Here is a 16,111-nt window from a genome sequence, read left to right on the forward strand (position 1 = left end):
ACAGACAAGCAGAATGGACCATGGGAGCTTTGCATGCCCGCCACCCCGGTCCCGTTATTTTGAGCATCAATTTGCTTTCTCACCCACCAAGTCCTGCACGGCCCTCAGTAAACCTGCAACTGATATGTGAGCACAAGGATGAGCCAGAAAAATGTTGGCATTTTTCAAAGCAGAGGCCTTGCCAGGCAAGTTTAAAACAATGTGATGAAGTTGGGAGTCCCAACCAGAAGATGCCTTTGGAGTTCTGAGAGTCAATACCAGTGAGGCGGGGTGTGGTAAGGCTAGAAGGCTTTCCTAAAACCTTTGCAATGCCCGACCACAAGTAGTTCATCTTGTAGCTGAAGGGAACTTTCAACTTTCTTGTCCTCCTTTATCGCACACGTAAGAACATTAAGGCTCAGAGAGACACTGCAGGTTAGTGAGAGAGAGAGAGAAAAAAAAGAAAGCACACTTGGCTGTGTTCCTGCTTTGCTGCACTGGGAAAATGATATTCTATTCTGAAGTCTGGGAGACTGAGGCACACGTGGTCATGACTGCCATTTCCCAAGCACCTTGAGCCTGGACCACTCCTGGACATCAGCTCCACTCCTCAGGGCCCTTTGTGAGCAAAGCGCCATCACCGCCATCTTAGAAAGGACTGAATTGAAGTGGGCCACTAGCCGACCGACAGAGGCCACGGAGGAGCCCTGACTCCCAACCAGATCTTTCTTCCTGCACAGTTTCCTCTCTCCCTCACCGTAAGGGCACACTCCAGGAAGACACAAGAATTTGTAGATGGTCCTGGAGAGAGTCACATTCTTTCCCCAACAGGATTATTCTCGACAATGGGAGTCTGGCGGCGCCTGTGAAATGCTCTTCTGTTTTGACTGTTCTTTTAGTTATCGGTCATGAATTTGCAACCCGCCCCCCTCTGCACCCGCCCTGCAAATAACATGTATATTTTCCTGAAAATTATCTGTAAGAACAAGACCTAGAAGTAGCCTTAGTGTCCACCAATAAGGACATGTTAGAAAAAGCATGGTGCATATATCTGCAAAGCGGTCCTGAAAACCAAGATGAAAGTCACTAGACTATGGCTCATGCTATAATCCACAGGGTCTCCTATCCTGTCTGCTACTCTCATGGCTTTATTGGTTCCCTAACCATCAATCCCCAACATGGATAACCCTTCCCCCAGCACTGGAGAAAACGCAGAGAAAGAAAAGAATACATTTCTGTTCAGTTTTAAACTCTAAGGTTAGTTTAGTCATTTGAAATTATCTTTTCTCTAGGTCCAAAATAAACAGCTGGGTCTGACAGCACAGACCTGTGATTCCAGCTACCCGGAGGCCAAGGTAGGAACCTTGCAAGTTCAGGGACAACATGGACTATAAAGCAAGTTCCAGTCTAGCTGGCTGGGAAATTTGGTGAGATCTTGTCAAAATTTAAAACAGACACAAACAAACAAACAAAAACAAAGGCCGTGGAGACAGCTCAGTGGTAGAATGCTTGCCTAGCATGCATAAGGCGCTGCTAGTACCCCAGAGCAAAACACACAATAATTAATAGAATTTCATACTGTTGGACAAGAATACTTTTTGTTGGTTTGTTTGGTTGGTTGGTTTTGGCTTTTCCAGACAGGATTCCTCTGTGTAGCCTTGGCTGTCCTGGACTCACTTTGTAGACCAGGCTAGCCTCGAACTCACAAGGATCTACCTGCCTCTGCCTCCTGAGTGCTGGGATTAAAGGTATGCGCCACCACTGCCCAGTGAATAAGAACACTTTAATAATTGCCTTTTTAAATCTTAAACTAACTTTGTAACTCGGGTTGAATTATTCTGTTCACCCATGCCCATTTAATTCCTGATTTTTTTAAAATTTAGTTTTGTTTTTAACATTCACTGTTTAATACTAAGTTGTCTAGAGGACAGGCCACCTAATAAGCCGATAAAGTTAATGGTGTGGAAACTTCTAGATTTCCTTTACTCAGTCACCTTTTAATTCACTCAACAAACACCGGAGCATGCATTGTGCACTGACTTGGTCCTAAATACTGTGTGAGGCACTAGGGATGTGTCTGAGAGCAAACAGGGACATCTCTTTCATTGGAGACACATAGTGCAAAATGACTTGTTTCAGCTAACAAGTCAAATAACTGGTTTAATTTTTTTCAACCAGAATAATTGAATATTTATTCCAGTTGATTACAGCTACTGTTATTTTGTTGTAAATAAGCAGTAGCATTGTCTCAAGCAAAACCAGAAAAACAAAAACAAAAACAACCCATTCTGAACTATTTTTGTCATTTGTTTAATCAGTTAAGTGACCATGAATATAAAAACGAGGTGGGGAGGTGTTATGAAATTGTGTGCCTATACTAATTGGCTCTAGAACAAATTCTCTGTGGTGCCCAGAATCTTCTAAGTAAGATACAAGACACATTCTGGGTGACCTTTGAAAGAGAAGATGTATATTTTAAAAAATTAAAGCTTATTTTTATTTTTTTTACACATAGCGTCTCACTACATAGTGAAGGCTCACCTGGAACTCACTACGTAGACCAGGCTGGCCTGGAACTCACAGCGATCTGCCTGCCTCTGCCTCCCTGGATGCTGGAATTTCAGGCGTGCTCCACCATGCCCAGCTTTAATCTTTTTTTTTTTTTTTAAGAACAAAAGCAAAACTAAAAATAATGCTTAGTGACAGAGCTGTGTAAGAACCCTGGCCTGTTAATAAACCTTAGGGCTATCAGTGGGGGTGTTTTGTGGCAACAAACGTAGTCTCTAGTCTACCAAGTCTGAGTAGGCCCGGAGCCGGAAAATGAACCATATGGCTTGGAAAGAGCCAGGCACTGGAGGGTAAAACAAACTGACGGTGAAAACGCCATCTGTGAAACACTAGCAATGCTGTCACTTACCTTTCCCTCAAGGCCACTTCCAGAAGCTTCAACCAAGATTTAGTGGTTAAGATATTTGTGTGTAAATCTCTAGTCACGTCACATGCATACCAGCAGACCCCGGTGGCCACCCTGATGAGGTATTTTGCTTTGAGTGTATCCCCTCTTCTCTAGTCACATTACATTTTCAGACTTGTTTTCACTTTGAAGGAACATTTTCCTACCTAGGGTTTTAAAGATATCGAAATGGCGGATGCAGTGTCCATCCTGTGTGCATCATAGGTTTTTCGCCATATGTGCCGCAGGGCCTGCCACTGGGTGTGAGTGTGCCCAGAATTCAGAGGGGGGACAAGCTGCATGCTAACAGAAGATGTCCATTGATGGTTTATAAGTTAAGAATCTCAGCCTTAGGTTTCTAGTAATTAGTGCAATGTCTGTTTATTGATAGTTCTTTAGGTGTGAGTATGTGTGTAGATAGATAGATAGATAGGCAGACAGACAGACAGACAGACAGACAGACAGATGTGCATCTCTATATATGAGACATGACATTCACTTCTTGCCTTCATATCTCTGCAAGAAAGGCATGAGTATCTTTGCTTTGCAGGAAATATAACCAAACCAGGACCATTGAGACCTACTAGTTGCTCAGGGACTCACTACTAGGAAGCGCTATGCTTGGCATGCCCCTGCCTGCTGCCTTCCTAGAAGCAGAGCTTCTCACAAACCTGAGGCTTCACACTAGAGGAGCACTTCCTTACTGGAGAGCGGGCAGAGACAGTACTGACCACTGAGTTCATTCTTAGCCACGGTGAGGCGGTTAGAAGCACCAAGAAGCCGATGTTCCTTGCCACCCAGCACTCCACCTCAGCTTTTTCCCACCTCAGGCCCTGGAGATGGTCTTGTTAAACTAGGTGAACAGACTAGCTCAACACTGGCTTAGATAGACCCCAGCAAATGGGGAAAGGTGTAAACCTCTTTGAGTGGAAACGGCCCCAGGCCTTCTGCACTCTGGGTGGGGCTTTTGTTTACTTTTCTTAGCAGCCACCACCATCACCATCACCATCAGCATCAGCATCACCAAGCCGGCCACCCTGTGTTTCTCTCCCTAACTTCCCTTAGTTTTACTTGAGCATCAAAGCTTGCCCCACATGGACCAGTGAGGAGCCGATAAAGGTGGCTGGAGAGGTTCAGCAATCTCTCCTTCCATCTCTTGGGAGCCTACGGGCATGAGCCAGAGCTATCACCTGCAGCAGCTGTCCCTGAAGCCTCTGAACCTCTGAGGCTGTGCAAATGTTTTGCCCTTGCTCTATGAGTCAGGGTTGCTGTGGGCTCCCTCCAGGGCTACTGCGTGTGAGTCACACCTGCTGGGCCTTTTCTGAGAAAAGTGCTATGATCACACAGAAAAGCCGATCACTGAGCCCTCAGAACCGCCCCCCCCCAAGACTCTAGCCCAACGTTGTGCAGTTTCCTGGAGGTAACAACCATGGTGATGGCTGTCCCTGCCCTCCCAGCCTTGTCACTCAACAAACTGCCACCCAAAGGATACTCCTTACAGCAACCATACTGGTTTCTCTAGATCCAAAAATATATTGTCCCCTTTCTTGTAAAAACGCTATGACACCAATGTTGTGAGTTACCTTGTCTTCTGTTCACTGGCTTTCCCTCCCCCTCCCCCCCCCCCCAAGGTCTGAAGTAGGCTACAACATGCCAAAACGCCAGGCCTCCAACGGCTGCAGTGAGCACAGGCTCACAAACTGTCTTCCGCGCTGCTTGCGATAGGTGATAGTGACTTAATGCCACATTCTTCCACCTGTCCCTGACATTTCTGTCTGTGTCTCTAGCATTTTGGGTCAGATAGAGAACCATGTGAGTATGTGACCAAGCCAGGGGGTCGGTCGGTAGGCCACGGGGCAGCTGGTGGCTGTGGTGTAGAGACAGCATTGACAGGGTGAGCTTAGACTTAAATGCTCTGGGTCAGAAGGCCGCAAGGCACCTTGCAAAAGGCCGCAAACATGGATGCTTCCTCTGTATGTTTCCCTCCACTGAGTCTTCTCGGCTCTACCTCGACAAGGCATTTCAGATCATTCAGAGCCAACAGGCCAAGACTCTCTCTCCGACTGACCGCAGCAAAGTCCTTTGTTGGCAAAGGAGGAAAGAACGGGGCAGAGCGGCAATGCCAACCTGAGAGTGAAGGAAGGAGACGTGATATCTGGAAGGCAGAACGGAGCGCGGCCTAGCTGGTGTTTCTGATCGCGTGTGAGCAGCGTCCCCGGTCCACGCCGACCTGCCTTTGTTGCTCCTTTGCTTCGTTTCTCCTCACCCTTTCCCTCCACAGACTTTTCTCTTCTTCCTTTAGTCACTGGACAATCTACAATTGTGTTGCCAGATGGCTGGAACCCAGCTTGGCTGTCACGGCGCAGACGCCTGCGTGGGACCCAACCCCGTGCTGTCCCTCGGTCCATTGACGTTGGGAAGACAAGCTTTAAAAGAAATGCCAGGTCCCCGGCACCCCTCTGCTGTCACTCAGACACACAAAGAGCCTCTAAACGTGTCCCGCCATGAGAAGCAGAACCCTTACCTGCTCCTGGGAACTGCACCTGAAGGATGCAAGCGAGAAGAGCCGTCCTCCACTTCATCTTCTGCTCGCTCGCCCGCCCGGAGATGGCGCCCAGAGGCAGAGGCCGCTGTGCCTGGGAGGATTGGGAGAGGGGGATACGCGGAAGGAGTCTCTGCTCTGGCTTTGCTCTGTGCCTGCCACCCCAGGAAGTGGAGGACCGTGGGCCTTTGAGACAGCAGCTGCCAACAACACCAAGACACACTCTCACTCCCCCTCTCGGCTCACAGGCAGGAAGTTCTGGAGGTTTGGGGGTTTGGGGTGTAAGAACGTATATCCGTCTGAATTTTGCTTATCTTCTATTTGACTATAATGTCATGCGTTTTATTTTATTTTTATTTTTATTTTTTGTAATGCTTGACTGACTCGTATCTGACTCCTGCTTGCTAAAGTCGGAGCCTAGGCATATCCAAGTTGTACTCATAAGAACACTGACTGGCTTTTACGGAGGCTGGAAGAGGGACAGAGCTCACTAGCCACAGGTGGGCTAAATCCGCAGACCACCGCGACACCTCCCTGTCAGGAAGTATTGAGTATTTCCAGATGCCAGGCTTCTTTATCTATAGGGCAAAGAAAGGAGGACATTTGAGGTGTAGCTCTGAACTTGGCCTCAATCCAGACCATAAATAGTGTGAAATACTACAGCTCACACTGTTTTCAAACATCTTACTCCCCACTAGACAGGATCTCACTATTCAGCCCAGGATGGTCTTGAACCCACAATTCTCCCTCCTCAGCTTCCCAATTGTCTGGATTACAGGTATGCGCTGCCAAACCCAGGTCAAATGCTTTTGCTAATTCTCACATTTTTCACCCTGGGAATCATTTATAATAAGAAAAAAAAATCAAAAGTCTGGCATAGATGTGCCTGCCTGTAAATCTTAGCACTCACATGGATGATGCCAGAGGGTTGTGAGCTTGAGGCCAGAGTAGAATAATAGTGACTAGACCAACTTGGGCTGGGTAGCAAGGCTGCCTCAAAACAAAATAAAAACTAGAACTGAGAAATAAGCATTAATTAAGAGCTGTCAGATGTACGTAAAACACGCTTTGAGACAAGACCGGAAATGTGGAAAGAGCTGTATAAATGTATCTTTTCCCCTCTTTGGTTAAAAAAAAATTATTTTAAGAAGTCCACAGATACTTTCAAATAACCAATCTATCAAATTGAAAGACAATACTACCAAATTTGGAGGCAGAGAGATGGCTCGGGCACTTTCTGCCAAGCCCTAGCCTGAATTTCATCTCCAGAGCCCACATGATGGACAAGAGAACCCACTCTGGCAAGTTGTTCTCTGAGCTACACACATACATACAACATACAGACATGCACACACACACAAAGACATACCACACAGACACACACAGATGCCACACACATGCACACACCATATATACACACGGAGACACAGACACACATCATGCACATATACACATATACTACGCATGTGCATACACCACACAGACACAAACACGTACCATGCACACATATACCACACATGCATATTCATCACACACAGACACACCACACATACACACATATACACCTACACACCACACACATACAAATAAATATGTTAACAAATTCTTAAAACAAGATAAGCTGATTCCAGAGTTTATGTGAAAAATTTAACATGTAAGAATAACTAGACCACAAAAGGCACAAGCAATCAAAATCAAAATTTATAAATTGGACATCACCAAATTTTAAAAGATTTATGTATCAAAAGAAACTAGAAAAAAATTAAAATGTTCCACAAAATGAATGAAAATATTTGCAAATCATATATTGGTTATGTTCCAGTATTCAGAATATATAAGTAATGCTACAGTTTAATGGGTTAAAAAAAAACAAAACAAAAATTAGCCAAAGATTTAAATCAGTATTTCTCCAAAGAAGATAAACAATTGGCCAATAAGGACATGAAAGACTCATGGTGTTGTTTGTCACTAGGGAAACCCAAGTCAAAACCACAAAGCAATACTACCTCGACAACACAGCACAAGGAATAAAAAGACAATGCCTATGTTGATGAGGACGCGAAGAAACTGATGTTGCTGTTGGAGATGCAAAATAGTGAGGGCCCTGTGCAAAGCAATTTGACAGCTCCTTAAAATGTTAACCAGAGCTGCCACATGGCCCCGAAACTCTACTAAGTATATACCCAAAAGAATTGAAAACATATGTTCTCACAGAAGCATGTGCAGAAATGTTCCTGACAGCATTATGTATAATGGCCACAGACTGGAAACAATTCGCCACAGCTGAGGAATGGACTAGCGGTTGTGGTGGGTTCAAACAATGGAATACAACAGCCATGAAAAGACTTGAAGAACTGTTAGACGCTACTGCTTCAAACATGGGTAAAAGAAACCAGACTGCAAAAAGCCATTTATTTATTGCTCTGTTTATATAAAATAGCCAGAATAGGCAAATCAGCAGAGAAAGTGGATTAGTGGTTGCCAGGAGCCAAGGAGAGCAGGCAACCGGACTAGCTGATGACTGCTGTGAGGTTTCCGTAGGGGAAGATGAAAGTGTTTTAGGGTTAGATAATGGTGTACCAGCAAATTGAGTATACTAAAAACCATTGAACTACACACATTAAAATGGTGAATTTGCGACATAAAAATTCTACTTCAATATATAATAATGCTGAAACAAATAAAATGTAAGAGACGTGAAAGAACTCTCCCAGAACAGGCAGCTTTATGAATGAACATAATTACTGCCAAGTGTCTCTGCACCGTAGGCTCTACTACCCTGAATGGCTCTTGTTAGATCTCACAAGTTAAACAGGGTCAGGCCTGCCTAGTAGCTGAGTAGGGGATTTACATATGCATTTAGGCAAGTTGTTTTAAAGGTAAAAGACACCCTAGTGGGACAGTGATAGACTTAAGAAATGGTAGCTGGGCGTGGTGGCGCACACCTTTAATCCCAGCACTCAGAGAGGCAGAGGCAGGAGGGCAGAGGTGTGTTCAAGGCCAGCCTGGTCTACAAAGTGAGTCCAGCACAGTCAAGGCTGCACAGAGAAGCCCTGTCTTGAAACACCAAAAAAGAAAAGAAAGAAACGGTTATCAGATTAACTGGACTGTCTACAAGGGAAAACATACAGTTCATGCTGTACACAAAAATTACCTAAAATATTTCATAGATGTAAACGTATTAGTCCAAAAACAGTAACATTTCTGGAATGAAACATGTAACAGAACCCAGAAGCACAGCTGGTCAAAGATAAAATGATAAATGGGGCCTCATCAAAACTGCTCACTAGAGACACCATCAGGAAAGAAGAAAAGCAAGCCAGAAGGAAAGAAAGGTATTTGCAAACACGTCTATTAGGCAGATGACTTAAATCTAGAATATCTAAAGAACTCCTTCAACTCAGCAGTAAGACAACCAGCTCACTAAGGAAATGGGCAGAAGGTTTAAATACAGTTCCTAAAAGAGGGTGCGGCGAGTGCCCCGTAACTACATAAAAAAGATGCTGGGGTGCATGAACAAGACAACGTAAAACTGCAATGAAGTGTCACCGTGTGCTGCCTAGAGTACGGAGAAATTAGAGTGCTCACGTACCGGGCTCTTTGTTCCTGGTGTCTCCAGTGGCAATTCTGGAGGCAACCCTGCCTGAGGCTTCTCCCGCAGAGAGGCCTCTCCTGCACCTTCCCCAGTGTAGTGACCCAGGCTTGTGTCCACAGTCCTTAGCTGAGGGAAACCAGCAAATAGCGGGAGGCTAGTGCAAACTGTTTTCCTCAACGAGATCTGTCTGTCTGTCTGTCTGTCTGTCTGTCTACCTATCTATCTGCCTACCTATCATCTATCTATCTATCTATCTATCTATCTATCTACCTATCTATAAATAGAGACATAGTTTCTCTGTATAGCTTTTCTAGAACTCATTCTCCCGGCCTGAAACTCAGAGATCTGCTTGCCTCTGCCGCCACACCTGGGTCTATATATTTTTTTCTTTTTGGATAGTAGCTCAGGCTGGGCCTGTAACATACTATGTAGCTGGAGATGACCTTGAATGTCTGGCTGGCCTGTCTCTATTCCCCAAATTCACAGGTGTGCCACGGTGCTCAGTTTACGGGGGTGGAGAGTGGGACTCAAGCCCAGGGCTTCCTACACATTGGACGAACACTCTACTAAGTCACATGCCAGCCCCAATCTTTTTATAATTGTGATGAGGTTGTCAGGTAAGGCAACTCAGGGGCTGTTTGCCTACAATTTTTAAAAAGGATTTATTTCTTTAGGGGTGTGTGTGTGTGTGTGTGTGTGTGTGTGTGTGTGTATTGGGGGGCTCATGTGTTTCAGGGTGCCTGAAGAGGCTAGAGGCATTGAGTCTGCCTAGAGTTAGAAGTACAGGCAGTTGTGAGCTGCTTCAGATGCATGCTGGGAACTCAAATCCTGTGGAAGAGCAACACACTCTTCTGACCGCCAAGTCATCTTTGCCGCCCCTGTTTACTTAGAATTTAACAGTTGCTGTGTCCAGTGGCACAGGCCTGAAATCCCAGCACTTGGGTTCCAATCTTATGACCATCTTCAGCTACACAGTAGGTCTGAGACTAGGCCAGGGTTCAAGACTGTCTCAAAAAAGCCAAACCCAGCCAGGCGTGGTGGCACAGGCCTTTAATCCCAGCACTTGGGAGGCAGAGGCAGGCGGATTGCTGTGAGTTCGAGGCCAGCCTGGTTGGTCTACAAAGAGAATCTGGGACAGCCAAGGCTGTTACACAGAGAAACCCTGTCTCGAAGAAAAATGAAACAACAAAAATGCTGCCCTTGCTAGCCTGACACTTTGCATTGGCCATGAGCCTGCCCTGCTGGAGAGGTACCTGCTGTTTGCCGTCATTTTCACAGTTTTGTCGTTTTAACCTTTTTAGATGGCTTAGGAAGATGGTCATTACTGCTGTGCACTTTCCACTTTATAGTCAAGGAAATTGAGATTTTACACAATATCACAAAGCTGGCAAATGACCAAATCACAAGACCTGAAGTCAAGTGTTCTGCATGCTGGTGCTTCATGGTAGTGGGAGGACACGTGCTTTGGAGGGGCCTACTCGGCTTAGAGGACTTACTGACTGGCTCTGTCTGGACAAGTTAAGAGGCATCTGAACCTCTTTGTCCCTTATGTGCTAACCACACCCAGCTTACTGCATTGCTTGCAGAAAAGAAAGCAAGGCTCGAATCAGGTTTTCTGCATTATGTGTCTATAATCCCAGGACGCTGGGCAAAGTTGGTTCTCTTCACTTGTTTCAGATGAGGCAGTAACTGCCATCACTGTCCGGGAAAGGGATGCCACAGGATCATTAACTGTTTAGCCACAGAGGCTCTGGCAAGAATCTTCTAGAAACGCTGGGAATGAGGAGTGGGCCGTGGTTTCTGTGGCAGGTGGGAGACAAGACAAGTAAGTAAGTAAGTAAGTCCTGCAGGGAACGTAGACCACACTCAAGTAGGGACCTGTGCTCTTCCTCTTTTGAATTCTTTCTGAGGACCCAGGCAGACTCAAAGTGCCTGCCTCCTCTTCCTTATGAACAGATAGTTCCCACTTCTGCGATGAGTTCAGCCTTCTAATGTCAGCTCTGAGGCATCTAAGCAAACACACGAAGTCATTTTCTGAAATGAGAAAGCTCCAACCCTGAGAGGCCAGGGCGCTGAGGAACCAGTTTACAATATCTTGCAGACAGTGGGTTACTTCGGTCCCTCGCCTCTGGCCCTCGCCTTGTTTTCATGCCCAGTTCTGATTCTCCCGGAAGGTCTTCCCCTCCATTGGGGTCACAGACCCAGTTGTTGTTATGGGATGCACCATCCTGGCATCTGGTTCGAACTTTGCCCTTCACTTGCTGTGTGACTTGGAACAAAACAAAACAAGAAAGTCACTTTCCCTCCCCGGGTCTCTGTGTGCCCCTGAAGGGACTGTATTTGAGTATAATTCTTCTCGCCTCCCAGTCCCTTTTCAGTGCCACCAGCTGGCACCTTCCTTGAGCTGGGGCAAAGGTTGGCGATGTGAGCTTCCTCTGGGCTGTCCCCGGCACAGTGCCAGATGCCATGCAGGTGTTTAACTTTGTTCCAAGGGTCTGAAATGTTTAGCTTTGTTCAGGGTCTGAAGGGGCTGGAGATTTTCTGACTTTTCGCGGGGCACTCCCCCCTCCCTTTTTTTTTTCTTTTCTTTTTTCTTTTTTTTTTTTGTCAATCCCCAAAAGGAAGGGCTAGATTGTCAAACCTGATATGGTACGGGGAGGCGGCACAAATAGGTCCCTGCTGAGAACAATCCTGCCGGGCTCCACCTCTGGATACTGCTGGTCAGAGACCCTCGGCCTCTCTGAGGATGGCAGTTTCCTTAAAGGGAAGGAAAGATGATAATCACAACAAAAAGGAGGACGCAGTTCCAACGGAGCAGAGGGTCTGCCAGCAAAGGGACAATCTTCTACCATCCGGGGCAGAGGGGTCTAAGGACCACCCAGTTAGCAGCTCCGTGAGTCTCCACAGCGATCTCTAGCGGTCATTACGTCAAACTGCAGTTCCCAAGTCTCCTCCCCCCCCCCCCGCCCCCACCCCCAGCCCGGCCTCCCCCACCTCACCGCATTGGGGCCGGCGGTTTAGCTTCTTAGGACTGTCCCACTTCCGTAGGACTCACAGTGAGGGGAGTGTGTCACTACTACACATGCGACTGTTGGGACCCTCCCACTGTCGCATCTTTTCTTTAAAATGTTCGGTTCCTTGCTTCTGCGCTGGTCTTACCATCTGTGTAAGGTCCTTGGGTCATTCCCACCCTGATCGATAGCTAAACAAAAGCCACCATCTAGCCCAGTCCTCCTCGACTTAGTCCCGCTGAGCGCAGGCTAAGCGTTTGTGTTGAGATTTGAACACACAGTCTGGCTTCAGAGCTCACAGCTCCTGCCCCCAAGGATGTCAAGGGATTACTTGTGAAAAACAGGCTTTTCCAAACACATGGCCCTTGCCGATTTTTTCCCCCCTTTCACACCACAAACCTTTAAAAACAAGACGCGAGGCAAAGTATTTCTTTAAAGGACCCGCAGGGACCTCTAGTGTTGCGTTTTTGAATCAAAGCTATAGGATCTGAGGTGGAACCGTGTGCACGGATCGCAAACCAGGCGCTTGGGTATCCAAGCATTTCCATGAAATTAGGGGGGTGAGGGCGAGGGGGGTAGGAATCATTAGTGTCCCACCCATCTCTTGGGCTTGTTCCTAAGGAATATATATTATAAAATTGAGCCGGTTTAGCAGCTGTGACTTTTACTTTTGCGAAAACTCAACATTGTCAACTGATAGGTGAAGTAAGAAACACGACTTGCCTAGCCAGCGTTTACTGAACGGTCGCTCTATCAGGTAGCTTCCCATGTGGTGTGTGTGTGTGTGTGTGTGTGTGTGTGTGTGTGTGTGTGTGTGTGTGTGTGTGTGTGTGTGTGTGTTGTGTGTGTGTGTGTGTGTGTGTGTGTGTGTGTGTTAGCTTGAAAAATACATTGTTTTGAGGCAAGTTCACTATACACCAGGCTGACTCGGAACCCATGATTCACCTGCCTCAGTCTTTCGTGCTCAGTAAGTTGAATTCTTTCTACCAAACAAGGAGGAGGGGACTATTATTATTACCTTTCTTTTAAGCAATATTTAATAATAGTAGTATCATCCTTATTATTATTATCCTTCTGTGGCTCCCTCAGAAGAAGGCACATGTCCAGATGAACCACCTGGCTAAGGCTGAAGCCAGCACTTGACCTAGCCCCATGGCAGAGCCAGCACACGTGATTTTAAGATTAACTTTCTTTCTGCAAGGTTATACACCCAAAGGCTCACAGAGAGACTCTGTTGAGACTCTCAGTGCATGATGGCACTAGGAACAGTGGTGAGCAGTACAGCAGCAGGAAGGGTGCAAAATGATTTGAGCATTTTTTGCTAGTTTGTGCTTTGTCCCGTGAAGTATCGCACTTTACAGATACCCAAAAGCTCAAAGAAATAGAGACGTCGCCAAGAAAACATGCGGTCGGCACAAACTGGGTCAGGACCCTCGGCTCCGGCAGTCTAGTCTGTTTTCCCAGCCTTAGCTGAGCTGCTTCCTGCTCAGTGTTCCACAGCACACCGGGCCCTTCTGCTTCACTGCCCAACGTTCCCCTCTCTTATTGGCCTTCTCTAGGATTCTGTGCACAGGTGCAAAGGCACCTAGCATAGGAAATTACCACCAGTACAGTCCCTGTGAGTCCAGAGTTCCTGTGTGGCTTTAGATGGGACTTCCGGCCTTTACAATAGTGAGAAATACATTTCTGTGTATTAACCAGCCAGTGTCTGGCATTTTGTTATAGCAGCCTGTGCAAAAATCAGACAAAGATGAATCCAAGAGAAGCAGATCATTAACAGATGACCCTTGGTGACCAAATAAGGAGTGTGGAAAAAAAACAAAAACAAATGAGGAGTGTGTATTAGCTGACTGTTAGCACCTGCATGGAATACGTTAGACTACAATTCTCAGGAGAAATTGATTTGGTCAAACTCCCCTGCTACCATCCATCAAATATTTATTTTTAAAAATTTCATTTTTGTGTGTGTGCACGTGTGTGTGTGTGTGTGTGTGTGTGTGTGTGTGTGTGTGTGCAGTTGTGTACATGCCAACACACACACACACATGGGATAGATGTTGAGTAAGCCAGGTAAGGGTTTATTGTGGAAGGACTGGAGACTCCAGCTAAGGACTGTGAGTGAATGTGTTTGAAACACCCTCCAAAGTCTGAGCTTATGAGACTCTTAACAGAGCAGCTCTTAACCCCTGGATGAGAGAGTCCCACTCCTAGAGCCATCAGAAGGTAAATTAAAGTGATTCCCAGAGGGACCATTGGACAATGACAATAAGCTGACAACTCACAAAGAAGAAAAACAGCTGGCAGAACACCTTTTTAAAAAAATATATTTATTTAATAAGGTGGGGGGGGATTTGCAAATGCCATAGCGCATGGCAGGCACAGGACAATTTTTTGTACCACCACACGGGTTCCAGGTCATCAGACTTGGCAGCAAGCACATTTACTCACCAAGTCATCTAATCGGCTCAAACTACTATTTTCTATGTTAGGACCTAAAAATTGTCAATTCAAATAACACAGTAGTGCTTTGCCCTGGGAGACTGGGCACAGAGTAAGTATCCTGACCTTTGTAACATTTGGCCCCTGGGCTATTAGTTGATATGAATCCCTAAAAACAATCTGCAACATTCTTGGAAATTCTGTAACATAAATGTTTAGAAACAACGGAGAAGGAAGATGAAAGAAACTAGCTTGGTGACTGCCACCAGTCTTTACCTGCTCAGTTGGAGTATCCTTCAAAACTCTCCAAGTCCTCAGGGCTCCCAGAGCAGTGAGCTGCACCCCCACAAAGGATAGATGCCCCGCCCTCAGACACAGGACCTAGGCTCAGTGGTTGAGGGCTCCCCCTGTCCAGCCACAGTGCTTTTTATTCAGGGATGACTAGGACCCAGCTGTGAAGCACGCATCCTCTTTGTTAGAATTGCTGGCTGCAGTGAAAACAAGCAAGCCAGGCGAGAAGATGCTATTCTGAAGGACTATTTTATTTTAAGAACAGCAAACTCCTCCACTTTGTTTAAATTACTTTGATTTGTGTCCCTGTGATAGCAGCAGAGTCCCAGCACACACACACACACACACACACACACACACACACACACACACACACACACACACTGTGCAGATGGTTATTTTGTAGCCCGAGCCTGCAGTTATGAGGAAGACTCTGTAGCTATTCTGTTACCTATGAATATCATGGTTTCTCTTCAGGTCAGACAGATCCTTTGCCTACTCCTGAGTTATACTTGTCAACAATTTCTAGTTTCTAGGAATGTAGCAGATTCGAGACAGCATGGCAGAGTCAGGCTACTCGGCCAGTACTCAGCATGACCCGACCACATTAAAGCAAGTCATCAAAGATTAGAAGGAACCACGAGAAGTCGGGTGTGGTGGTGCAAGCCTTTGGTCCCACTACTCAGGGAGGCAGAGGCAGGTGGATCCTACAACACAAAGCAAAAAACTGAGAAAACAATTGCTCCGTATCCTCTTCTAAACTTATCATTTATCTTCTCAGAAGAAACTACAGAACATCAGGCGGGTGTGGTGGAGCACGCCTTTATTCCCAGAACTTGGGAGGCAGAGGCAGGCGGATCTGTGTGAGTTCGAGGCCAGCCTGGTCTACAAAGGGAGTCCAGACCAACCAAGGCTACACAGAGAAACCCTGTTTCAAAACAAACAAACAAACAAACAGAACATCTGTTTTGAAGAGTTCGGAAAACACCACTAAATACTGGCCAATAAACTCCCACAGAGTATTATTTTTCTCAGCACTAAAACAGCTCCAGAACATGCCATCCCAGGAAAGCAGTCCTCAGCTCCCTTGTGACTCTCTGAATACATCTAAGAAAGGCACACGATGCTGGCCATCTCCAGTCGGAGCATTCTGGCTTCACCGAAGCATGCCTCTGTTCATAATGGGTCCCCACCCCGACGCGATCCTCAGGGCTTAGCACCTGCACTAGAAGACAGGTTGCCTGATTGTTGGTCCTGATTTGGTCAGAGCAATGGCCAGAGAAACATCTGCCAAACGTAAT

General features: G+C 46.2%; 1 protein-coding gene across 2 annotated transcripts in view; it reads right to left on the bottom strand.

Annotated features, from left to right (window-relative positions):
* The window catches only part of CD247 (CD247 molecule), a 75,743-nt gene extending 70,040 nt beyond the window's left edge, over positions 1–5,703 (bottom strand). For both annotated transcript variants that reach the window (XM_084790309.1, XM_084790308.1), the window contains exon 1: positions 5,457–5,703. In XM_084790309.1, the coding sequence (XP_084646435.1) occupies positions 5,457–5,514 (58 nt within the window). In that variant the 5' untranslated portion in view covers positions 5,515–5,703. The remainder of the gene's footprint in view (positions 1–5,456) is intronic.
* Between the last annotated feature and the right edge of the window lie 10,408 nt (positions 5,704–16,111).

This window comes from Acomys minous, assembly GCF_964271855.1.
Source record: "Acomys minous genome assembly, chromosome: 1".
Lineage (NCBI taxonomy): Eukaryota > Metazoa > Chordata > Mammalia > Rodentia > Muridae > Acomys > Acomys minous.